We start from the raw sequence: 24,634 nt of genomic DNA, 5'->3' as shown, positions 1-24,634 counted from the left end.
CGGGTACCATTGGTAGGTACGATCTATTCGAGCCTTGCTGTAGCCTCGTCCGACTTCCCAAGGAATCCAGGTCGGAGAATCTGTAAGAATAAGCAGAGGCGATGCCATCTGATTGACCTTTCGTAGCACCGAGCAAGTGTATTACTCCGCAATGTCATTGAACAAAGAAAGTCGTGGTCGAGTGATCAATCGTCTCAGGAAAAATTTCAGGAGAAACCGTTCCTTCCACTGTCACAGAGGAAATATGACCACCCTCTTTCCATTATGACCCCTCGCTTGATTCATTTCCTCCTCGATGCTGAGGAGGAAACGTATCATTTCTCTTTCTATTTTCGACCTCTAATGTATATCGTTCCCACTTAAGCTTTCAGAAGTGCTTCATACCCGACAGGGGCCGTTAACCTCGGTGCGTTTAACAAGGATTAACGGAAAACATGATAGATCGGAGTAATAGAATAGTCAATGTCACCTGTTAACCCTTCCCTGGCGAAGTCAGCCAACCTGCGGAACCCATGATAGACCGTCTCCCTTGGCAAAATAGATTGACCAGATATCGTACAAGTACTTGGTCCGTCCAAAGCTCTATGCTCCAGACCCCAATCCTTCGAGCAATAGTAACGGGAACTATTCTGGCCTTGGCATTTCGAACCGTCCGAATGACAGGAACAGCCCTAGTTACTCACCGCGGACTTGACCACCTGCATTAAGCAGACGATTATTGCCAAGAGGTCCTATAAGGATTAACCTCCCACAGCTTGCCTCATGCTGAAGATTAATGGATTTGACGGGAAAAGAGGACAGAAAGTTTCAAGCGGAGTAGGCGGCTCCATAGTCGCTGAAGGTTGCCGATTTCAGGTATACGGGTTTGCATTGGTGCAAACATAGTCAATTACCGCTCTCTTCTTCCCTGTCACGCAACTAGAGCATGGAGTTAACACATAGGGGCCATTATTTCTTCAGCCTCCTGCAGTGATCATGTCACGGAGGAAAAGTCTCTACGCGATATGCAGACATCCCGAAACGGCGCCTATTAGCGCCGTGGGGACAGGTCGCCCTTACCAATCATTGCGAACGTACTCTAGCTACGGAACGCCCGGAATGGGGCTATAGGCACTTATCTAATAAGAGTACAGGGGATGAAGGTTCGAGGTACCGTGACCGCGGCATAACTACCAATCAATCCGCACCCTAGCTTTAACACCAACACTTCCCGAACAAATCAAGGGCTGATCTTATCTATAGCGTAACTCTACCAGGCTTCGCTATTCGTAGCCCGTTCTTTGATGGGGATTTATCAGGCTTACGTCCAGGGGAACCAGCAGATGGCGTGTTATTTACGCAATTAGGTGCCGATCACCCTCAACTGCCGATCACGCCTTTATCGTCTTATTTGGTGCATCCCCCAGTTTGGCCGCATATTCCGGACGACGCACCCTTGCGTCGCACATTGGCACCTCGGGGCAACAGGCGGAGCACTCTGGGCAATAGGCGGAGCACTCTGGGCAACAGGCGGAGACGGGCTCAGAGAAACGCGGCGGGAGATAGAACCGGCCAGCCCGTTCTCATAACTCCTGCCAAAAAAACTCTTAGGTCGCACATTAGCGATGAGAGTCCAGAATGCAACACTTGCCCCTGCCACGGTTCTTCGACCACCAATAGACCCGTTCAATGCCCACGTCTCCCGCTAGTTCATGCAGTTAGATTTGCAGGGGAACTCCCCCTCCTTCTGTCGTAGTTATGAATGAGCGAGGCACTTTAAGGAATGCAGAGATGTTCTTAAAAATATTTCATCAGCAACTGAGTACGCGCAATTCTGCAAACGCACCATCTTTCATTTTCTCAACCCTTAATGGTTGCCTGTAGCTCCCCTGGTGGGTGATACCTTAGGCGCGGGAAGTTCGGGGTAGTTGGTAGTGCACCGTGCGTTTAATCCGTTCCCCCGAACCTTACTTGAACCTTGCGAAGCGGCTTCTAGTCCCTCGAGCCCAAGTCCAGGTCGTAGTATTACGCGGTATAGGGGCGATCCCCAGCGAGGGACGCTCTAAATTTGCGTTGTCTGAGTCCCAGGATCGTTCTGTTGTCTCATACCTACGGTTATGTGGTGGTGAGACTATCGTGGTAGTAGCTTCAGTTGGTACCCTGTGGGTTCGGGAGGCGACTCAAATGACAATGAGCAATGTCCCGTTTTTCGCCGGAAATCACTATGGTTCCACGGCAAGGTATCCTGCATAAATGCGAAGGAAGGGCCCAATCAATCAGGACGGCTACAAGGTTAGTTATCTTGTTCAATGTCGAATAATAGTTCGACTTCGGAGGCGCTGATCGCTTTGTTGGATGACCAAAGAGTACGGACACTTCTCAGGAGACTTCCTTCTTCGACGAGACACTCAGCCTCTTCGAAGATAAAATAGATTTCAGACCCACATAGCAGGTTGACAACACAGCCATCAGATGATTATTCGTTCTTCTCAAGTCTCCGCATCATACAGGGACTTATTTTCGTTCCATATGGACCACGACCCTTGAAACTCGCGCCGAAGATAGTATCAACGTTTTATTTAGCTCAACTCTTGCCTAAATAGTTTCTAAGTCACTACCCTGGCACATTTTCCGGCCCCTTTTCTCATAAAACCTCTTTCTAAATTAGTCGGATATCATCATTTTATAGTATATAAACTGGCCTTGAACCCAATTGATTCAAATGATACATGTTTTACACAGTTAATTAACTTTATGATGATGGCTTCTCGTGGTCAAGGAAACGAACAACAGGGGGATAGATCTGCTGCGGTAAGGATTCCTCAACATCTCGGACTAATTTCTCTGACAGCAGCAGGCCGAAAACCCTGACGAGTCAGGCGGACATGCCGTGACCCTTACATCTACCTTAGTCGATATCAATGCCCTATTTTCGGCTTGGACACGTCTCCAAAATATTAACCACAACGTGGAAGTGTCTCAAAAGGAGTCACGCGAAATGGAAAGGTTTCTCTGGACAGGCGTCGACAATTTGTGGCATCAACTTGGTTCTTCGGAACGGAAATGCCAGGATTACTATCGTGCCTACACCGCCGCCGAAAAAGATCGGGCCGCCATAACCAACGAAATACAGACACTCACCGAACAGACCCAGTCTTTGCGAGAAGACTTGAGAGATGAGAGAAAACTGACGAATCTCGCAAACGTTAAGGCCAACGAACTGACTGCCATCTCCACCCACCTATCGGAGAGAAATATTCTTTTGGAACAAGAGCTTCAAGAGTGCCACCAAAAGATTCGAATATTGGAAGACACAGCCCTGAAAATGCAAGCCATGGAAAGGACGGACTTGTCTCCGAAGAAGATCACATATGGTCCTCTCGACAATAATCAGGACCGGTCATCCGAGGCGCGGCTTTTGAAACTCGAGGCTGAAATGGGAAAAATGGAGGCTGAACACAATAGCGTGGTGCGAGGATATAAAAAGTCATTAGCTGACCTCACCGAACAGCTTTCAATGGCGGAGAAGAAATTACTTATTTCTGAGAGGAAAGGAAACATAGTGGATGTGGGAGTCGAGTCGGTCAGACCCTCTGCTGTCGAAAGTTCTCCATTTTCATCTAGTTGTCGAGAAACTAGATCGAAGACAAAGAAGGCAAGCAAAAAAGGAAAGAAGTTGACTATTACAACGCAGAGCTAAATGTCGCTCTGTAGTCAAACGTGATTGAATAGAAGCATTTGTCGTGAGGGTTCGAAGGAAATTAATGTACGTTGTGCGCTGGTTACCTTGCTTCGAGCTACGAAGGTACGATATAGGAGGTACTTTGCGGAGATATTGTCGATTAGTTGAAGCGCGTAGGCATGTATAGAATTTGAAGCTATAATATCGGATTCAAACGCAGAAATATACTAGATTGAAAAACCATAGATAGGATACTTAGCATCGCCGTCGACATAGGTGTAAACTACTTTCAACCATAGTCCAAACTCAGAGCATCCTAATAAGCTAGTCCACGTGCCCATCAATCTTAATTTCTCACTTGGTTCTTGTAATCTCTTATCTGAAGATCCGATTTCGGCGTGACTAGAGCCCGTAGACCGATGCTCCGGATAATGATTTTTCCCATGTCCGCATTTAAACATCCCAGGATACTGAAACGCCTGAAAATTCGGGGCTATATGCAGCTCGTTAACCCAGCGTCAACTACTCTACCTTCCACACAATAAAGGGCTAGGATGCTTACTTAATCTAAAATACCCTAGGCTAGATATGCTGGAATTTCACATATAGCTTATCTCCCTTCGGTCCGGCGAGGAACCCGTCGTCAAGCCTCATGTCCCCATGCTCGTAAAGCGTACTGAAGAAATTCGTGTAGATCGCTGCGATAGCTTGTTTTATGCCTATCAGCCCGGTTAGCACTAATAGCATGCCAGCACTTTTGATATATCTTACAATAACCCGCAAAATACATGCCAATACACTTCCTGTCGCCATCACCGAATGACCACAGCCAGTGTTTCATCTCTGCGAGGTGATCTGGGTGGGATTCAATCCACCGTTCGGGTCTCCAGGCTTCGGGTTGAGGAAAGATATCTCTGTTACGGTGTAGTGTATATGGATAGTATTGAAACTTCACTTTGGGGGGAATGTCGTTATAACCTAAGAAGGAGCACGTTGAAGTGGTCACACGAGGCCTGGCACGTGGGACCACCGTCCAGACCCTGAGGGTCTCGAGAATAATGGCGTGTAAATATAGACAAGAGTCGACTTCTCTAGGCTCTGGTTGTCTCAAATCGAGCGCTCCTGAAGGGGGATATTCAAAGGGCGGATGTAGGCTCTTAAGTTCTTGACGTAACTTGTCCTGTATTTTTGGGTTACGGGACAACTCAAATAGAGCATATGTAAGAGTGTTCCCAGTAGTTTCGTGGGCACCTAAGTTATGGTCATACATCTCGCTGGCGATATCGAACTGAAAGGGATAAGCTGGTTGTTGCCTCGTAGAGTTGAGATTCATGATTTCTGGATGTATTCGTCGGAACGCGGTACGAAGCGCCGCGAAAATGACCGGGTGGTTCGCATTTACATCATTGACTCCTTTTGCACCCTTGTCCGATAGTAACGTCTCCGCTTTATCGCATAGGTCAAGATTCCATTTTTCGAGGTCAAGTAAAGCTTCACTTACTGACCTTGGTAGCAGGTTGATACCCAGTCGGGCGAAAAAGGCAAAAAGGCCAGGGAACTCGGTTAATAGGGAGAAAAAATGTCGGCACCTGAAATATCGATTAAAGTACCATCTTCTTTTTTGGGGGTGTTGAATAAATGTCGTTCCCAAAGATACGCCAAATTGGTACCTTGTAAAAGCATCCATGGCATATGCGCGATTAAGTTCACACATCTCAATGGATATATTTCTGAGAGAACTTTCTTCGATGTAAGGTAGAAGATGATTGTAAATGAGTTCTTTTGTTGATTCTCGGAGGTTGCCGGAGGTAAGGATTTTAGACTTATTGTAAACATTTTGAATCATTCGTTTTCGGTCGGTATGCTGTCTTCTATCTGTTATTGTAAACATATTCGGAGTTCTATTATGCTATCAGTGGTTGAAGTTACTTAAAAGTAGACTAGACGGACTCATGAGAAGTGAATTGTCGTGCAAATAGACCAGCCATAGGGAGTCCATCTGTATAGATTTGTTTAACCGCATCTCTGGAGGCCACACTAATCTCGTTGGGCCCCAATTGAATGATCGGGCCGTACTCTTGATGAAGTTTTAGAACACGTTCATTCTCTGAAACCCGCTGTGACCAACGAATGCAACAAATCCAAAGGGATGAAAGACGAGCAGACCAATGGCCTGCTGGGATCTCGGCTAACGGCGATAAAAATAAAGCGTAAACAAATTTTGTACATATTCCGGCGAGAATAACGAACAAAAGTGTCTCTGCCCACAGGACGGATAAAATATCTTTCGCCATCTTTTGAGTATTTTGAGTACATCCAATACAGAAGGAAATGGAAGATTTTTCTAAAGGTTATATACTTCGAGCCCCTAGCCTTGCGGCGATCTAGTGGAAAATACCCGGAGCTAAAAGGTCTATACCTTGTACACTCAAGACTAGGTGTTCAAAGATACCTCTCTCAATCTAGAGCTAAGGGCAGCAGTGGGTGACGCTTTTCCCCTCTAGCTACCAATCACCGATGAGTATATTTTTCGTCATAGTATTACCAATACAGTACGGTCCTTCGTAAAGACCCTAGCTAGTAAATCCTCGATGTATGATGCTGAATATAGGTAGAGATGGTTAACGCATTATCGTTACTTTTCCAACACAGCTGCTTTCTTCTGTTTATGCTACCAATCAATCTCAAAGTTTATTCTGCCTTCTCGGGAACCCAAGTTGGATTGTTAAAATCTGGCTCACATTTGATCAACTTAGGTGGTGCTGCTCTCCAGGTAATAAGGGCTGGCCTTTTCTGCTCAACTTCGGTAGTTTGAATAATATCGGAAACATAGCCGTGAGCATCCTTAACAAAGCGTGACTGCTCGTCATTGTAACCGATATTGACGCTGGGAATGACGGCGATTCGACCGTACCCGTAGGCCCATAAGTCTTTGCAAAATAGAGTTGGTTCGCCCATATAGCACTCCTTCTCGCGAGAAGACCGAAAGGCGACTTGACGAAGGAGTAACGGCTTAGCGGTAAATGCAACGGCCCCATTCCAACAGGCATACACTTGGAATGGAATTTTCGCCTCAAAGGCAGCTCGAGAAGCTGGATCATTCCAGAAAAGATTTCTAGCGAATTCCCAGCTACCACTTTGTGGAATCTCAAAGAATAAGTCTCCTGTCATACCGCGCGAAACCCATACGTCGTAGAATGAACTTCCTTCATTAATCCAGTCGAGTGCACACACCATATGTGCATCTTGAAGCACTCTTTGGTATACGAGTTCAAGAATGTCGTTCGCGCAGATAGCCACATCATTCAAGAAGATAACCGTTGAGTCGGGGGATTGAGCCTCGGGAGCAAGCATCAGAGGATCCAGGGCAAGATTTCTCAATTTTGCTAACTCCACAACACGGTCGTGGCCTTCCTTTAATGGATCGATATCGCTCGTGGTGAAGTAGTACTGCGATCCCATTTCCACAACTTTATTCCTTAGCTTAGTTAAAATCTCGGTAGTTCCGTCATCTGATCTTCCACCGACGATGGACAAAACACAGTTGCCTGGGCCGAGGAATTCCATCGTTTCAATAATTGAGCCGAGAAGCCTAGGGAGTACGTAGGAGCAATTGAAGAGATTGAGTGCAAAGAAGTATCGAGGTAAAATAGTGTCAGGTGTGTCTATAATGACGGTAGGTCCCCGAAGTCCCATGTAACGTTCTTCGCTGGGGCTCGAGCATGTTAACCTGTTAAAGGATATGTCTTTTGGGTCCATGATTGCGGTGATGTATACATCAGCCATATCCATTCTCAACTCGTTTAGACCTTGAATGCTGGGCAGAGCCAATAGTTCGTTAGCCACACCGGGAAGCGTTTGATGGCTAGATGTGCCTCGGTCGGTATTGAAAGAGGGCGTTCGTTGTTGCCCAATTGTAGATATTGGTTCGTAGGTAGAAATTCGAGAGATTGAGGTTGTAGAGGTGCTGAAGATAAAGTAGAGGACACAGATAATGAGGCATGAGAAATAGATTCGACCACTTCCTTGCTTGAATAATTGGGATACCATTATGATCTTGGCAGTAATCAGTTCACTATTCATAGCCTTATGAAATTTTTTAGCCGCAAGTTAATTTTGGAACGAGAAAGTAGAAATAAATAAACTCGAAGCCCATGGGTATTGCTCGTATGCCTCTACGAATATTGAGCGGTGCCTCCCTAAAATGGGCTTAGTAAACATTTTAGGCATCAATATGATTTATTACCGGAGTTATTACGAAGGACGTACAGTATCGGTAATACTATGATGAAATATACTCGTTGGTGATTCGCCCTTAATCGTAGAGTCGAGAAAGCGTGACCCGCTGCTATCCTTAGCTTTAGATCACTAAAGTTAAACGTGTATCCTCGGGGGAAGGGAGTCTGCGAGGGAAACAGTAATGCACTAGTACATTTCGGCCACTAGCGAGGAAGGAAATGGGTACACATCAAATTTCAAATTGGAAAGCACGGCTATATTTCCTTGTGCGCGAAGGAGGAAACAGCCCACACTAAAGTATGGTCATTTCCTCCTCAAGCTTAGGAGGAAACGGCGCACTTTAAACGAATCTCTCGGTTACGCTTATCCGGGTGTAGCAGCGCCTTTAAGTAATCTTATATTAGGCCTTGTCAACATAATTTTCTATATACAGATGAATGTCCTCTCTTTTAAACCTCAAAATACAATTTCTATACCATCGAATCATACAGCGGCGATCGTATTAATGGCACCAGTTACAACTGACACAGCTATCAGACGTCCAAGTGAATCTGACCACGGCGACCAATGGACGTACGGGATTTGCGACTGCTGTTCACCATTCAAGATCTGTAAGTGTTATATATAACTGACCTAAGTTCAGGGTTAACTAATTCAATAATAGGCTTGCTAGCAGTATTTTGTCCGAGTTGCTTATTTGGGAAAACATATTCCAGAGAGCATAAGGGTCGAGGATATAAAAGAATGGTATCTAACCCTATTTACCTATGCTATCTTGAAAAAGGTTCACCTTACTAACTTTATTAATCAGTGCTGCGCATTCAATGTCCTAACATGCTTTGGCAGTAATTGGATCCTACAGTGCATTAACCGGGGTAGTTTCCGGGCGGACCACGGAATCGAAGGAAATGCTACCGGTGACTGCTGTACATCACTCTGGTGTTATTCCTGTGCGTTAGCGCAACAAGAGAAGGAGTCTTGTGTTAGGACTGCTGGAATAGATCCTAAGACTAAGCAGCCTTATTCCTCCCCTGCGGGGATGTCCCAACTGTAAATATGGCTGGCCGAAACGGATTTGAGCGGAATGAGGAGAATAGAGAGATTCTTTATGTATTTGGAAATCTAGTAAAAGTGTCTGTTAAGTCTACGAGATAATACTGTTACTTTTTTTTAGGGAGGCGAATCGATGCCCGAAAACACCGCAATCTACAAAATTGTCGTGATCTTTCGATAACCTCAGCTCCTCAAAATATATCGCTGTGATTTCCTCAAGCGTTTGTCAGGTCCAGCCCTAACGCGACATAAAAGTTCCAGTGGTTCCATTTAATTCCTCCACCAGGCTGACAACCATCTCTTTTAGTTCGGCGTTCCAACGTTCTAGTTTTTTCACATTAATTTCAACCTCCACGCACAGTCTTGTTACTAATTAGCATGGGATTCGTCCACAAATTTCGATCCACGTTACCTTTCCCTCTCTTCCTCCCGCCTATGAGCATTCTGTTAGCTTTTGCCTAACTGTATCCGCTAAAACAAGTAGCTTACTCATTCCGGATATTCTCAAGTTCCCTCTCCAGTTTTTCCGTCTTCTCTTGAAGCCGTAAAAGGGTCTTTTCCAGCTCTCCTTCGCGGCTCGGAGATTCATTAACTATATCTCGCTCGGTAATAGGCTGTGCTTGCAGTATGAAATCTTCCGCCGCCTCTGTCGGGTAATTAGCCAGTTCTGTTCCGTAGTCTGCCCATTCCGTTGTTGGTAGGGGTGGTATGTCAAATGAATCAAACACGGCATCCGAGAGACGTTGCTCAGGCTTGTCGCATAGGAAATCATACGGATAGGTATCAAAATAGGCAAAGTCCTGATCTAGTACTTTGAACCCCTCGTTGGGATTAAACTGATCTGCTTGGCAGATATCCCTGTTCGACATGGTCATCATGTTGCATGGCTCCCGCACCCTGTTGGGTCCGACCGTGGCCTTTTAAGTATACAGTCAAGCTCCACAGCTCAGCAGAGGGTATAACAATAGCAACAAGCTACACGGTGGCTTAGAACATTCCTTGGATAGTGAGATGCAGACTGTTGCTTGGTGAACGGGCCCCATTTACAAACCGCCCCAGTACGTCTTAATTTTTATCATTCTGATGCTAATTAAGGGGGTATCGAAGGCCCAAATACTTGTCAGGAACCAAAATTGGGAACTGCAAGGGTTCCCAAAAATGGGACACCATTTATATCTTCTGCCTGTGGTAATCCACTAAATATCTTAACGCTAGCATAGCCCAAAGTGAGGCACTAGATCGGCAGCTGGCAAGTTTACGACTCTGGTAGGTGAGCATTTGGCCTTTATTTGACAGCCACTAACTTAAAGAAAATTAGGGTCAATATCTGCATGCATCTCATAGCAGAGAGGCTCGTTATCTTGGCCATCAGAGCTCACCCCATCTCCATTTGGGTCATTGAAAAACACGTGCTCTAATATACCATCACTCACCAGGCCTATATAGAACCACTTGATTCCCCTATGTTGCGAGAAGGATATCACATCGACCAAAGATTAGAAAGCCATTCATCAAAGCTCAGTGACCAATACTGATGGCTTCTCAACAGCAGAGTGGGATACCGGTGAGGTCCTTATTATTTAAACGGCGCATTCAGTCTAATTTAGCTAGGTAGTTCCTGTCAACCAGAGAAATGACAACATCGCTTGGGCCGATCACCTTCCCGCTAATCAACAACTCGTTGAGGTCGATCGGATGCTTTACAACATCTCTCACATGTTAGACACTGCTCGCAGTATTTTCTCCGGGTTCTCTGACTATGCCACAACACATAAGACTTACGAGAACGCCTACCATCAGGAACGGAAGACACGTATGGAGTGTGCTCGAGCGTACGGCGATCTCCATGACCAACACAATAGGGCGATTAGCGATCTCCACGGTATGCACAAAAAATACCAGTCGCTCCACGAACAACTTGAAACCACCCAAGAAGTCGTGCAGACCCTTGAGTCAGCCATCCAAAAGCAACAACCAGTAGTCAATGCCAATGACGCTATTATCAGCCAGTCAGACTGGGATAGGGTAGAATGGGCACTAGAAAGGGAACGACTCGAAGCCAAGATCGAAGAGCTTGAGAACGAGAAATCTGGGATGGAACGGGAACATCATAATGCATTAGCCAATGCAGCGGACCATATCCGTGCGGTCGTGCAGAGAGCTGATGAGCTCGAGAAGCTGCGTGAGACGTCTTCTGAGCAGGTTCAGGCATTGGCCGCTGAGTCAAACAACAACGATAATCACGAGACCGCAGCTGCCTCTAAACCAACGGGACAAAATAGCCGATCTCGAAAGCGGAAGGCGGTCTTGAAATAGGGAGGTGAAGCTATTTATATTCCTAGGTTGGGCAGGTCGGCGTAGGTTCAATTGTCGCTCTTGGTGTTATTCGGTTTAGTGAACGATGCCTCGCCGGATTATTAATAGAATACTCTTCTCTATTCTGGTTCTGTTCAGGCCGACCGTGAAAGTAGGGTATGGGAAATCGTTCAGTAAAGAATGGTAACACGAGGGGCTCTCGACGATGGACGCGGAAGCGACTTACTCTGCCTCCTTACCCGATCCGTCATCTACAGAAGACCGCAACAATATCGAACATCTCTAGTCTGAGCTCCCATATTGAAAGTTATACCAGTGCCTAAAAATCGGTTCATCCAAATTTAGCTCGTTGAAAGAGAGGCAAAAACAGGGTGACCAAAGACCATTTTCCCAGTAAGGACTATATTTATAGGGGTATATATGGGTGTGCTCGCTGGTACATCGAAGAAAGGGACTGGTATGAAAAGAGACACCGAGTCCGGAAGTCGATAGGTTTACCCTCCTCGGTGCTACTATAAAAACTCTAGCGTGCTGTTTCAAAAGTCGTTAAATTTTCAAACAATATGCTCAGACATAAAAGGACAAAGTTCCGCTTATTGCCTAGCAGCATTAGTGGGCCCCAGCCAGACCCTACCGATGTCGACAATCCAGTATGAATCGAGGAAGCTAACGAAATGCAGCAAGCCGCAAAAGAAAATACCTACATCTAGCCTCTCTTAGATGATACAACAGCGAACTTGGGAGAATGACAGCCGAGAAAAGAACTTATTTATCAACAAAGAAACATGGTGTAAGCATATATCTGTTGGAAGAGGTTAAACTCGTAGTTGAGTCGCTTCAAAACGCCTTGACAAACTTCCAACAATGTAATGAGAATATTGAAAGTGATGGTATAGGGATAAGAAGTTAGAGGTTAGATTGCCGCTTAACTTTCTTCACCACAAGTCTTTAATCCATCTAGCTGGGCTTCTACAGAATCTCATCAAAGTAACTTGTGTATAGGTTCTACCGCGAACGGAAAGTTTTCAATGTCGCCCCTGCTTATTTTAGAAACGATGGATGTGTCTCTGATAGATGACTGGAACCGCCGCCCGACTTTGATTTACTGGACCCATTCTTGAATGGGTCCTTGTCACCGCATCTTTTACATGCCCGCGTTTCGAGTTGCAGAACGCAAGCCTAAAAATCACATGTTTTGGCGCTCCGATGCGAAGATAACCCAGCCAGAAGAAATGTAGTCCAACCTTGTCCACTGCACAGCCTAAATGACCTAGTATCATCAAGCACAAAACAACCCAATCACGGGTAAGGTGAAGGATTTAATTGGCCGCGTCGTGTAGTGTAATTCGGCTACATTTGCCTTCACTGTGATCGGTGTGCAATTTTTGTGAGCTCGGGAGGAAATGATGCACATATAAAGCAACCATGCTAAGGCGGGATATGTATGTCAGAGCTGCTGCTGTATCACCTAATAGGGTCAGGCTCCTCAGTAACAGATCTTTAGTAAGTATGAATAGAGTGAGGGAAGTGCGAGGTATGAGTAGTCGTGTTACTGAGAACAGTATGCTGCAGTAGATAACATGAGTTGACTACGAAGGGAGTGTAAGTTATCTAGGGGTAGTGAGGGTACATATATTGTAACAGAGTACTTCAGGGCTCGGCATGCACGTGCAACAACGCACAGAGCCCTGTCCAGTAGGTCGGAAATTGAGAACGCGTTTCTGGTTGACGCTGACAGGGCAACACCATCACCAACACCACCCCCAGAGAGAGAGCGGCTAGGGCAGCAAGCGCCTAGCACGGCGACGGCATTGAGAAGTCGGAAGGGGCCGATGAAACACCCAGGAATAGGTAGACGACATCAATAGCATGGAATACTCTGTCAAACTGTAAAGAATGGCCTCGCCTACTTACTGGCTCCCTAGACGCTGCCTCTTTCCCGCACGCTGCCCAAGTTCTTCTGTCCTCTTCCTCTTTCGGTGGTTGGCCGTGCCCAAAGAAGCGTCCAGGCTTTGTGCCAATATTAGCTTTTGTAGTGAGTATGGCGAACCGCTAATGTTGCATGGCTCTGAGTGGCCTTGCTTGAGACATATGGCGAATTTATCCGAGACACTCAGCTCTATCCGCTTTCGAAAGTTGCCGTCTCCGTCAAGGAAGGAACTGTCCCCGAACCTGCCGGGAATTGGGCAGTCGTCCAGGTAAAACATGGCGGAGCAATCTGACAACCGACCGAGCAGAAGAGAAAATGCTAGATGGTTACGGCGCAAGGAGCATTGGATATGGCCAATGGCCACAAACCTACCGTCGATTTTCTCTGGGATTGATTCCAATTCGAAGTAAAACAGGGATGTAAGCATGCAGCTGGCGATGTTATCGATCGCTTCTGACAGCGATTCCTCAGCCTGAACCTTTGACTTTAGCTCGGACATCGTCGTCGCATCATCCAGCCTGGGCTCTCCTTGGTCGAATCCGACATCGAGACGGTGATACCTGGGGTTAGACCGGAAAGCCTGTCTGATGTTCTTGTCCCGCATTTTCTCCCAAAACAAACGGCACAGCCTTGGTAAAGCTTTCTGCTTCCACGTACGGCGTGTGCGAGTTGGGGACGTATTACTATCATCCTTCGGTGCACCAGTGCCTAGAGAAAGGACAAAATCTGGTTCTTCAGTTAGCGGGAACATTGAGGTTGCCTCAGAAAGAGCGGAAATGAGTGGATCATTCTCTAGTGGGCCAGCATCCTGAAATGTGCCCACTTCATGAATTTCTTTCGGCGGGAAGAAGCTGTCAGGACATTAGTACCTTCCATGCAAAAGAGAGGGACTCATACCCAGGCGCTGCAGATGCAGACCGTGCGCTATTCAAGTGTCAGTGCTCACTCAGACCGATTGATAAACACCTACATCTCCCAAACTGGCACTCTTCCAAAACCGTCTTTCGGTTTAATAACTTGACCTTTGACCTTGTTAGCTCTTACATGAGAAGTCCGTCATTGCACTCACCTGGATTTTGCTCCCGTGCTCCAACGCCGTTGTAGTTGGTGAATATACGGCAGGATGGCTTCTCGTGAACTGTCGCAACGGGCAAACCGATCCTCGTTCCTGTTGAAGTTGCATGCGAGTAGTCGAGAATACTTTCCTCTGTACCAAATGCCTCTTTTAAAGCTGCTTCAATATTTTTGGCCGCATAAAGGCCGTCAGTGAAATATGACACCAAGAGCTCTCGTAAACGGGAAAGAAAGGGGATCCCTAAACCTTTCCGGCGCCTAAAGGCCAGCTTTGCCAACCTTTCGAATGCGTCGGACGATTTTTCAATGGACCACCCGTTGTGAAACATGGCCAGGACGATCAGACCCCCTTAAACAATCAGTGTGCAGCTCTCTCATCGTCGGGAATCCACTGACCTGAACTCACTCCAAAAGCGAGCTTGAAGAACTGCTGAAAGGGAATGGGCAAACCGATCCGGTCTCGTATCCGCTTCATGAACTCGAGCGGCATGATGCCACGTATTCCTCCTCCGTCGATGCACAGAACGCTCGCTCCAGCAGTTGGAGGGTGCACTTTCACGGTCATCGCTTCGTGCGCCATCATCCTGCATAAAAAGCATTGGCGTACCTCAAAGTCCCAGGGATCGTCTGTGCTCTGGTCGCCAAAATTTATCACACAGGTCTGACATACACAGTGGCCGCAATACTGGTTATACTGTGGTCTGCGGCGTAAACAGGTGAAGCAGGTACTATCACTTCGGATATTCCGCCAGCGGTCCCGAAAACGCTCGAGGTTCTCTGTGTGTATCTCTGCAGAGGATTTCCCACCTCGCCGGCTAGATTGCTGGAAGTATCCGAGAAGATGCCTTTCGACTGAATTAATGAAACCGCTCCGTAGAATCACGTCGCTGGACTCTTCGAAGGCCATCACTCTAGACTCGCTCAACCGACAGAGGGTGTTCCTATATAATTCTCTGAAAACACTTACTGGGTCAAACACTAGGTGATCATTAAACGATTAATAACCTCGTACCGGGTGGAGAGGGAAATGGACTTACTGTGTGCGCCAGGAGGATAGCTGTCGAGAAGGAAGCTGGAAGCAATCATTGGAGCTCCGAACTCCATTAGGTCGATGGGCTTTCTAATGTGTTTGAGGAAGGTTGATAGGTGTTCTCCTAGGTCTGAAGCGACTGGGTTGTATGCCCTTGATGCTTTTATAAGATTTAAGGGTCGTTCCATCGTTTCCGCAAAGTGTGTACACGCATGCCTAAAAAGAGCACAAGAGTGAGTTGCGGAGAATAGATATCGCGTTTCTTCCCTAATCGCTCGCAATTGATCTGATGCGCTCATAAGACGCTCCTTTAGGGGCCTGTGGCGCGCGTTGATAGACATCGTACCGGCAGGGAAAAGCGCAACCACACTAATATCCGAAAATTGTTCAAACGGGTCCTTAGTCGTTTCCTCACTGAGCATCCACAAAAAAGCTTTTCGGGCCTCACTTTCGCTCCCGGTTCTTGGAGGTATTTTGTCGCTAACGATTATCACTCTTGGATATGCAGGCTTGAGCAGAGTCGATGAGATACCTTTCTCCAGCCATGCAGCTATATGGACAGCAATTTGTCGAAAGCCACCCAGATCAGTAGAGAAGAAGCAGAAGATGTCAATAAAGGGGAAAAGCAGACGAGTGTGGATGCTGACAGCAATATCACTTAGGGATGGGCTTGGCAGACTCGTCACCCATTTGATTGTATGTCTTGTTGTCTCATGGCACTTGTCTCCTATAGTAAACTTGACCTTTGTGCGGGAAGGGTCGATATCGGCGTCGACTAGGAAGATTGGTCTCTCGGTAAAAATTGTGGCGGGATCGAGATGGAGATGGATTCCACCGGCAGTTTGCTTGCTTCTGGACCTTCGCGTTCTCTTGATGCCAAAGAGCTCCCGGAGGGCGAGTGACTTTGCTGCGTTACCGATTAGCACAAAGAAACTAGGTTTTTGGATGTCGGGGTATTGGATATGTTTGGTGAGTGTGCGGAGCCTGTCCGATTCTAGAAGGACGACTTCCTTCCCTTGAACATAAAGGCCGAGCCAACCGCTATGGTCACAGGGCTTCATACTGGGGATTGTGGACTGAAGAAATGTGAAGAGCGTGAGAGAGCCCCTTGATGCGATTATATGTATCTCCATTTCCTCGATCTTACGGAGCCGAAATGGGGACCCTGTAGAGATCGGAAAATGGGACTCAGCCAAATGACCCAACCCGACCTTGCTTTTGGATAGGGCCTCGAATCGGGCTCCTGAGGACTACAAGTGGCCCCTCCGTAATCTAGCGCAAAGTCACCCCAACTTTCTTCGATTTGCAATTGACGAGTCGATAGGACTGCTCAAATTTCTTCATCAGAAGCACGTACGAGTTCTCGCAAGAAAACGATCCAGACATTGACCGGATAGACTCTCTCTCTGCTATGCTATCTCAATTGGCACCGAAACTGAGCATTTGGAAAATGCAGAAGTCGGCGAATCTCCCAACCTTTTCAGATCAAAGCTCCACCCATCGATATCTTATTCAAGGAAGTAGAATGCATATCTGCGTTCTCTGTGGCAAACCTCGATCCCGAAAGTACCAAATGAGCCACCCTTTGGTAGCGGGTCAAATCCCCGAACCTAGGATATGTTCGAGACCAGCCTGTACACGAGCTCAAAGTGTACGATGGGACGCCTCCCATTTTCGGCCTTTGGTCGTTGAGGTCCATCACTACTATCATATTGGGCCCGGTTTCGAAGCCAGGCCCGATCTAATCTCAACTGCTGAAATGCCCGGAGAGGGTTCTTTAACTGGCCGAGTTGAGGTAGCCGGGGACCCGAGTCACGGTACCTTTTCGCACAGGTACACACAAGGGCCGCTTTCTCCAATACGGGAGGAATCACCCCCACCTGTCAACAGGCTCACTAAACCTACCCTGTACTGTTACTAGTGTGCATGGCAGAGAGGTTCGATAGAGTCTTGCAATGTGGTCGCTTAGTATATTCGGCTCGGGATTCAATTGCTCAATGGGTCTCCATCCACAGGTTCGCATGGTCCGGGTGAGAAGAATGACGGAGGAGAGTTCGCTGGAAACAGCGGCCATTCAACAACGGATGCTTGATGTAATTAAAGTGTTCTTCGGTGCGTGTCAATAAATGACATGAGTTGGCTCCGCAGGAGTCTAATAACCTGATCTAACGGTGAATATGTTTATCACAGTGATGCATTTTGTTTAACTAAGCCTCGTGCTTGCTTATCAGCCTCAAGAAGCTGCCCAGAGCTGATTATGCCAAGCTGCATATAAACTAGAATAGGAGCCGGAGTAAAGAATGGTACGGAAACGAGCTACAGAGCATCTGGGTCTAACTAGTTCAATAGACCATTATCTTCACACTTTTTATGGGCTGGAAATCAGGGCAGTGCAACAACGTGAAATAAATGGCCATAGGGTACTCGTAACCGCATCACGTTTTCCAAGGTTTCCTATTCCTCAAGATACTCAGATCAAACGCCGGTGGGTCCGGAATGATAAATGCTTTTCTCCCAGTAGTTCTTTCAGGCTGATTTGCGTCCGGTCCTGGCTTGTCAGCCTTCGATTGCTTCCTCGTGCTGAGTGTTGAGACGCTTAACCTTGTCTTAGCCGCACCTACAGAGTCGGGGCGTTTCCCCGGAATGGAGTTCTCTATATCTAAAGGACCTTCGCGTATAGACTCGGGGTAAGCGAGCTCCGCAGCGGTTAGAAAAATAAATGTATGCCGAAGTTCGACTTACGATCTGATCCATACTTAGCCACGACAACACTCCCTCGTTCGATATGTACGAATAGTAGGATCGTTTCGCTCGATTATAAATGACCAACGCAAGCTCGATGTTATCCAGCTGGCCGTATTCGTAGCATTTGTGCTTGAGCCCTTTTAGCCGTCTTCTGAGTTTCTTGTTGTAAAGCTTAATTGACTCTCGAGCCATCGTAGCGTGCTATGACTGAGGACAACATCACGAGTGGACGGGAAAGAGGACAGCGGCTTTATACCGGCTAAATCTCTCCCTTGGTAAACGGTTCCCCGTTTCAGTCCCCCTTTGGCTTTATTTAGTAGCGGGTGCTAAAAATTAAACAGATAAAGCGCGTCAGCCTTAGATTTATCCTCTATAGACGTTTGCCGAACTTAAAACTGTCTCCATGGACATCACGCAGTGGTATGCCATAGGGCTTAGTGGGCTTGTTGGCCTTTATGTCGTTACTTTTGCACTCATCACAATTTCTAAGAAAATTATTCCCCGAGTGAAACTTCTGTTTCTCCTGGTTTTAGCCGGCCTCATGAAAATCGGTACCTATGCGAAGCGCCGATTTCTCCAGCATGTGTACTATCCTCAGACTCACAGATACTTGAGAGGATCGGAGAAGATAACACGCTTTGACCTCCTGGTGACGATCACTTTCTTAGTCGGGGTGGTCGTCTGCACCGTCATTCAGGTTCAGAATATCCCCGGCCTGAGACGACGTTCTGGACTGATTTCTATTATTAACATCATTCCCCTGTCATTGGGGGCTCATATGAACCTGCTCGCTAACGTCTGTGGAATTAGACTCGGTGCTTATGGACGCATTCACCGATGGCTCGGAAGAGTAGCGATCGTCGAAGGACTTATTCACACAGCCACAGCAGTATCCTTGAAGAGGCCGAATTGGCACATGCTCCCAGATATCGGAGGCCTCACGGTGAGTTTGTGTGTGAGCCCTCGGAAACGGCGACCGATGAGCTGAAAAGTTCTCCAGGCTACTATCAGCATAGTTTTGATGCTGCTTTCTTCACTTGCAAGGATCCGTCAGCGTTTCTACGAAGTCTTCCACAAGCTTCACCTGATATTTAGTACGACACTTATTGCCGCGTTGTTCATCCACGGCCAATCGAAGGACCTGTTGACACCGCCGACGGTCTATCTGTTGGCGGTGATATGTCTCCAGATATTGACGGGTGCACTGCGATTCGGACAAATCTTGTATCGAAATATCAAGTACGGAAAACCTCTCAACCGAGCTACCGTGCAAACGGTCACGTTCAAAAGGGACTCGGGAAGGGACATACCGGTCTCCGACGCCGTTCACGTGCACGTCAGATTGTCCAGACCGTGGCGGCCCCGAGCTGGACAATATGCATACCTCTGTATTCCGGGGCTGAGCCATACCTCATTTGCACAGTCGCATCCCTTCTATGTGGCCTGGTGGTACTATGACCACGGCCACGATCATGTAGTTTTTCTCATCGAAAGGAGAGAGGGATTTACAAAGAACCTGTTCCTACGCGCCAACGCCAGCAATGACCCTGGCCCGAATTCTGAGATGAGGGTACTGGTGGAGGGACCGTATGGAAAATCGTTGAACCTCGAATCTTACGCAACGGTGTTGTTGTTCGCCACCGGAATTGGGATCGCTGGTCAGATGCCCTATGTCACACAGCTTTTAGAAGGCTCCCAAACCGGCCAGGTCGAAACCCGAAGGATAGCCCTTTTCTGGGAAATGGCCTCCGAGTGTGAGTCGCTTAATCTCCTCTGCCATGTGAGAGGTTAACTAGCTTTTAGTGCATGCCGCCTGGGTGGCGGACATGATGAAGGTGTTGTTGGCCAAGGATACGAATCGGGTTTGTCAGAACTCTTCCTGAAGATAGTTGGACTCTAATCGGTTGTCTCAGGTCCTTGATATCAAACTTTTCGTTGTGGGGAGGTTTCTCTCCCCTCACACTCATAAAGGCGACATCGCTCAACTCGGCGAGCGCATAAAGGTCATCTACCAAGCCATGGACGTTGAAAATCTGATCCACTCGGAGGTCGGAGATCGACAGGGTCGCACCGTGGTCTCTTGTAAGTGGCGGACTCGTCCATTCTTCGCTCATTGCACTGACAGACATAGTGTGCACCGACGACGAAACGAGTGACACAATTCGCGGGATCGTTCGGGGTATGTTGGAACAGGATGTACATTTGGAAGAGCTTGATTTTCGTCCGGCATCGTCTCGAAAGGGAGAGATGGCGAGGGACATAACGGTCACAAGGTCGAAAAGGAAGGTATCTGGCATTTAAGATTTTGGGACCCGTGAGAGTTTGCTGAATTCATCATACCCACGGTCGATTGTTTTGCGATTTATGCACCCGACCATTGTACTCGCGTAGCTAATCCTGGAACACGTTCCTTACCCTTTCATCTCCTTGCTTTCGCAACGTACACAGTACACTGTATTCTCTTTGCTCATTTAAGAAACAGAGGCGGGCCTCTGACATGTGATATCATCGCCAACTTCTCCGGTAAACCCTGGGTTTTGTCGTCGATATTCTAATTTTGGACCCTGGACCCTGCCCCTCTGTGGATCCCCTAGGCAGAGGAAGGGATGTTCCGGGACGGCAGAGATGTGGTTAGGTTCAGACCCCACCCACAGACATGAATCGCAATGCAACGAGCATCGAAGGGCCCGGTACGCTAACTTCCAAGTCCCGCCACGCATTTCCAGCTATGGTTTACGTATAGTAATACAGATTGGGGGGTTTAAAAAGAGTGGATCTGCTTAAAGCTTTTCACAACTCGAAGCACCCGGAAGACCGGCACACCGAATTCAATGGTCTTTTTGTGAGGAATCGTGCAATATAGGACCCAATCTGCGGGCTGAACAGGGCCGAGCGGCTCAGCCCGAGCGTCAGTCAGCAATGCCAAGCCGGGACATCAAGATCCGACGCGCGGCCGCAAGAGAGGGGATCCATCGTAACATGTCCAAACCAAAGGCGACGCCCATTGCGGGCTTAGAATGAGTGGCGGGGTTGACAAGCACAGACACAGAGGATTTGACGAATGGAAGACCATTTCACGACGGAAATGGACGCAAGTTTGGAGTAGGGCGGCATACATAAGTAATGCGCGCGATGAAATTCCCAGATATCTATGTGAAATTAAGGTTCTAGCCGGGGCCCTGAGAAGCGTTCTGTCCCTGGCTTCGTGTTCCAACAGTGTCACTTTCAATCTCACTATGGCATTGTTGGAAGTTGATCAAGGCCTTTTGAAGTGACTCCACCACGAGCTTGACCTCTTCCATAAGATAGATACTTATGCCATGTTTTCTTTGTTGATAAACAAGCTCTCTCCTGAGCTGCTCATTCTCCCATGTTCGTTGTTCTATCATCTGGGAAAGACCTGGGGTCGGTATTTTCTTTGTGGCTTGCGGCACTTCCGTAGTTTCCTCCAGTCTCGTCGGGGGGCCGGGACTGTAGGGATCGACGGGATCCAGTTGCGGGGCACTAATGCTGCCGGGCAGCAGGCGGAATTTTGTGCGTTTATGTCTGAGCATACTGTATCGTTTCACGGCTGGGGTGATGGAAAATTCAAGGACTTCCTAAGTACGACCCGCCACTATCTTTATACCAGCAGCGAGGACAAGTTCCGTGTCCGTTATCTCTTTTGCGATTTATCGCTGACCTTCGCCTGTTGCTATTCCCTTATGGCTAGTCTCGTTGTGCTATTGGCCAGGAAGTTTTGGTCTCACTGACCGGGACCTGAACGGGACCCTTTCAGATCGGGCTGGGGACAGATTTTGGGCACCCATGTAACCTGGCAAAGTCCTCAAGTGAATAAGGCCATCAGTCGATCGGGGTGCGTAAGCTCCCGTCCCTTTTCAGAGCCTCTTGCCACCCTAGGCTCAACTCCTTGGCCTCCTGAGTATTGTCAATAGTGCCGCGCTTCTAACGTCTGGCTGAAACAGGCAAGGTCACTTAATATGTCGGTCGAACTTATTGGACAAATCCGTTGCTGACTGTCAAGCAGACTATGCACAGAAATTGAAACCAACGTTAAAAATTTGGAAAGCTGGAACGCAGAACTCAAGCAGATGGTCGTCAACCTAGTGGAGGAGAATGGAGGTACCGGACGATTAACGTCGTGATAGGGCTGGGATGCCAGCACCGTGTTCGTGTGGATTTTATCGAGCGTGTACGGAGTATTGTAGACCGGATCTGTGAAGAAAATAGACCAACTTCATTTCTCTACTCGTCCTCTGGGAATGGAGTAATCAAAAGCAAGGGCCATACGTTGCATCAATTATTGATCCGGAATCTACACATTAGGCTAGGCGAAAGATGCGGAAGCTTACAGCGCGGGCAGAGTCGCCACAGTGTCTCATGCGTCCAGCCTCGAAGACGTGAGAAAAGTGTAGAGCACCCCTCTGAACTCCAACATCTGCGGAGCCTAGCTGCACATGCCGTTGCCTAATCACTTACTCTAACACCTAACTCGTCTGGCTGAGTATCAGTAAATTGTCGCAAGGGAAGAAGGTCGATGGCACAGAAATACATCGACCTACGACGTCGCAGACTGATTGAATTACTGTTATGGAACAAGCGTAGCGTATGTGGCGAACCCTGACGGTCCTCTCCATGCTTGCAAGTCTTTGTTGATGTCATGACTAAGCCAATGCTAGATCCATCTGGTTGGGCTATAACCGGATTCACCAGGAGCATTGCCCCTGGTGCGCCAAGAAGCAAGCCAACATCTTTCGGCCTCCATTTGCTCTTGAAAGCATCTTCCAAGGGCGTTTTGTAATTGCAGAAGTGCTTCATGGATATGTTGGAGCAAATCTAGCGTCGAACACCACTCTTCTTGGTAGTATAGAATCCGTTGTTGCAGGTCAGAATTCTCGGTTGTGAGCTGGACAAGTGTTTCCAGGTGGTCCCTTCGCTGAAATTCCTCCACTCTTTGTATTAAAGATTCGATCGAGAAAGCTTCGTCCGGAGTGGAAGGCTCGGTCGGCTGCACCTCAGTTTCGTAGTCGGATTCCGTATCCATGCCTTGCTGGTCTGCTGTACTCTCCAAGCACCACGTACTATCAGACTGTATCATCACCACGAATAATGGGCAATGTCGTCGGTACACTCATTCCATGAACATTTCACTGTGCTATGTAGGTGTACGTAGTATGGGAACCAAAGGCGGGCCCCCTGGGTCTGAAAGTAGGGCTTCCTAGGATAGACATTGCAATATTTCAAACCCGTTTTTCAGGCACCCTAGGAGGACCCTCTTCCGGGCCTGTTTCAAAGAATCAAAGAATTCCAGTTTATATTAGATATATCTTCAAGATTCCATTTCTTAAATATTGTTTCCCGAAGACATTTTCGAAAATGAACATAGCTGATTCTAGCGAACATCATGCACGGCTTTCTCGCAATTACAGCACTCTCCATGTTTCTTGGAAACGTGCTCGCAAGAAATCTGCCGAGGCACTGGAACGTCAGTATCACCGAGCCAACCCCAATCCTGTCAGGAAATGCTTCGTCGCGTCATCCGGAAATCACTATCGAGATTCAGATAGGTGACCTGACCGGCTCGGGGGTCATCAACCTCACCCACGTGAAGGCATCACCCTCTTTCGCCAATTCATCCTCGACAATGCTCCCTACTGCACGCATAACCAGCTTCTGTCCTAACACCACGCTCTCTTTGCCTGAGGCCACTCCTCCTTTACCCAGCACCACTCGCGTTTGCCCTACTCCAACAGGAAATTCTGCGTCTAATCTGACGTATAACTTCACTGGAACTCTACAATCGGCGGTTCCTTTACTTACAACACCAATATCAGAAAACGCAAATCTCAGTGTTTCTGCCGGAGGAACCTTCCCCTCCAAACCAGATGTTACCTATCTTCTCGCAGTTATTTGTGCCATTTCTGAGGTGTGGTGTTGAACTTAGCGGTGACGCTTTCGTAGATGGACATTGAGCGAAGCGATGTGTTGTACACAGAACCGGAGTGGTTCTATCTGATTGATTGTGTCTTGTCCCCCTGTCTATTTACTTGGGAATAGCTGTCCCTGAACGAAAGTAGGGGCTCAAACTGTGTCATCAATCGCCAGAGGGAAAATGTACAATTAAATAATCGATCGGCTCGAAAATACACAACCTGAACTGACCTCCATTCAATTCTCAACGGACAAACCTTTCCCAATTCATTCTGTTGACAGGGTCGCGAGATCGCCACTATGGCAAACCGCCTAAGACGCTAGCGTCTCACCAACTGCGCCACTTGCCTCAACACCGTTGTTCTCGCCGTTCTGCGATAGCACGACGACGGAATAGGAGGTTTCAAGAATGGCCTTCGGATCATAGGCCAAAGTGTATATAAACAGGCAGAGTCTCCTTCGAGACTCAGCCTTTTAAGTTTTAGACCTAAAAATCTCGTGACCGTTCTTGTCCGTTCGAAGAAGAATCTCATTGGTCGATACCAGGTTTAAACAGGTTGAGACCCATCCGAGGTTGGATATTTTGCAAGGCATTTCGGAATCCTAGGATACCGAAAGGCATCAGTAGTTAATATGAAGCTTTCCGGTCCGCTCT

General features: G+C 47.5%; 9 protein-coding genes across 9 annotated transcripts; 4 read left to right on the top strand and 5 right to left on the bottom strand.

The window, feature by feature from the left end:
- Positions 1–2,739: 2,739 nt before the first annotated feature.
- A1O5_12680 (uncharacterized protein) lies at positions 2,740–3,679 on the top strand (the record flags this gene model as incomplete). The annotated part of the gene is made up of 2 exons (XM_007753249.1): positions 2,740–2,790; positions 2,837–3,679. 2 exons carry the CDS (start codon positions 2,740–2,742, stop codon positions 3,677–3,679), a joined length of 894 nt encoding a protein of 297 aa, XP_007751439.1.
- Positions 3,680–4,243: 564 nt separating this feature from the next.
- A1O5_12679 (uncharacterized protein) lies at positions 4,244–5,348 on the bottom strand (the record flags this gene model as incomplete). Its single annotated transcript, XM_007753248.1, has 2 exons — positions 4,244–4,380; positions 4,433–5,348. 2 exons carry the CDS (start codon positions 5,346–5,348, stop codon positions 4,244–4,246), a joined length of 1,053 nt encoding a protein of 350 aa, XP_007751438.1.
- Positions 5,349–6,352: 1,004 nt separating this feature from the next.
- A1O5_12678 (uncharacterized protein) lies at positions 6,353–7,711 on the bottom strand (the record flags this gene model as incomplete). The annotated part of the gene is made up of 1 exon (XM_007753247.1): positions 6,353–7,711. The coding sequence occupies one exon, from the start codon at positions 7,709–7,711 to the stop codon at positions 6,353–6,355; it is 1,359 nt and encodes a 452-aa protein (XP_007751437.1).
- A 1,727-nt stretch (positions 7,712–9,438) lies between these two features.
- On the bottom strand, positions 9,439–9,831 carry A1O5_12677 (uncharacterized protein; the record flags this gene model as incomplete). The annotated part of the gene is made up of 1 exon (XM_007753246.1): positions 9,439–9,831. One exon carries the CDS (start codon positions 9,829–9,831, stop codon positions 9,439–9,441), a length of 393 nt encoding a protein of 130 aa, XP_007751436.1.
- An 838-nt stretch (positions 9,832–10,669) lies between these two features.
- A1O5_12676 (uncharacterized protein) lies at positions 10,670–11,269 on the top strand (the record flags this gene model as incomplete). The annotated part of the gene is made up of 1 exon (XM_007753245.1): positions 10,670–11,269. The coding sequence occupies one exon, from the start codon at positions 10,670–10,672 to the stop codon at positions 11,267–11,269; it is 600 nt and encodes a 199-aa protein (XP_007751435.1).
- A 1,910-nt stretch (positions 11,270–13,179) lies between these two features.
- On the bottom strand, positions 13,180–16,364 carry A1O5_12675 (uncharacterized protein; the record flags this gene model as incomplete). Its single annotated transcript, XM_007753244.1, has 6 exons — positions 13,180–14,050; positions 14,097–14,123; positions 14,170–14,221; positions 14,269–14,622; positions 14,670–15,251; positions 15,311–16,364. 6 exons carry the CDS (start codon positions 16,362–16,364, stop codon positions 13,180–13,182), a joined length of 2,940 nt encoding a protein of 979 aa, XP_007751434.1.
- Positions 16,365–16,831: 467 nt separating this feature from the next.
- A1O5_12674 (uncharacterized protein) lies at positions 16,832–17,224 on the top strand (the record flags this gene model as incomplete). The annotated part of the gene is made up of 1 exon (XM_007753243.1): positions 16,832–17,224. The coding sequence occupies exon 1, from the start codon at positions 16,877–16,879 to the stop codon at positions 17,222–17,224; it is 348 nt and encodes a 115-aa protein (XP_007751433.1). The 5' UTR covers positions 16,832–16,876.
- Positions 17,225–18,451: 1,227 nt separating this feature from the next.
- On the top strand, positions 18,452–20,349 carry A1O5_12673 (uncharacterized protein; the record flags this gene model as incomplete). The annotated part of the gene is made up of 5 exons (XM_007753242.1): positions 18,452–18,991; positions 19,049–19,802; positions 19,852–19,910; positions 19,962–20,130; positions 20,180–20,349. The coding sequence occupies 5 exons, from the start codon at positions 18,452–18,454 to the stop codon at positions 20,347–20,349; spliced, it is 1,692 nt and encodes a 563-aa protein (XP_007751432.1).
- A 2,374-nt stretch (positions 20,350–22,723) lies between these two features.
- A1O5_12672 (uncharacterized protein) lies at positions 22,724–23,080 on the bottom strand (the record flags this gene model as incomplete). Its single annotated transcript, XM_007753241.1, has 1 exon — positions 22,724–23,080. A coding segment is annotated over one exon (357 nt), but the record flags the coding sequence as incomplete, so codon positions are not given.
- Between the last annotated feature and the right edge of the window lie 1,554 nt (positions 23,081–24,634).

Source organism: Cladophialophora psammophila (assembly GCF_000585535.1).
Source record: "Cladophialophora psammophila CBS 110553 chromosome Unknown aczJe-supercont1.36, whole genome shotgun sequence".
Taxonomy (NCBI): Eukaryota; Fungi; Ascomycota; class Eurotiomycetes; order Chaetothyriales; family Herpotrichiellaceae; genus Cladophialophora; species Cladophialophora psammophila.
The sequence above is the reverse complement of the archived record's forward strand: the minus strand, read 5'-3'. Positions and strand labels throughout refer to the sequence as shown.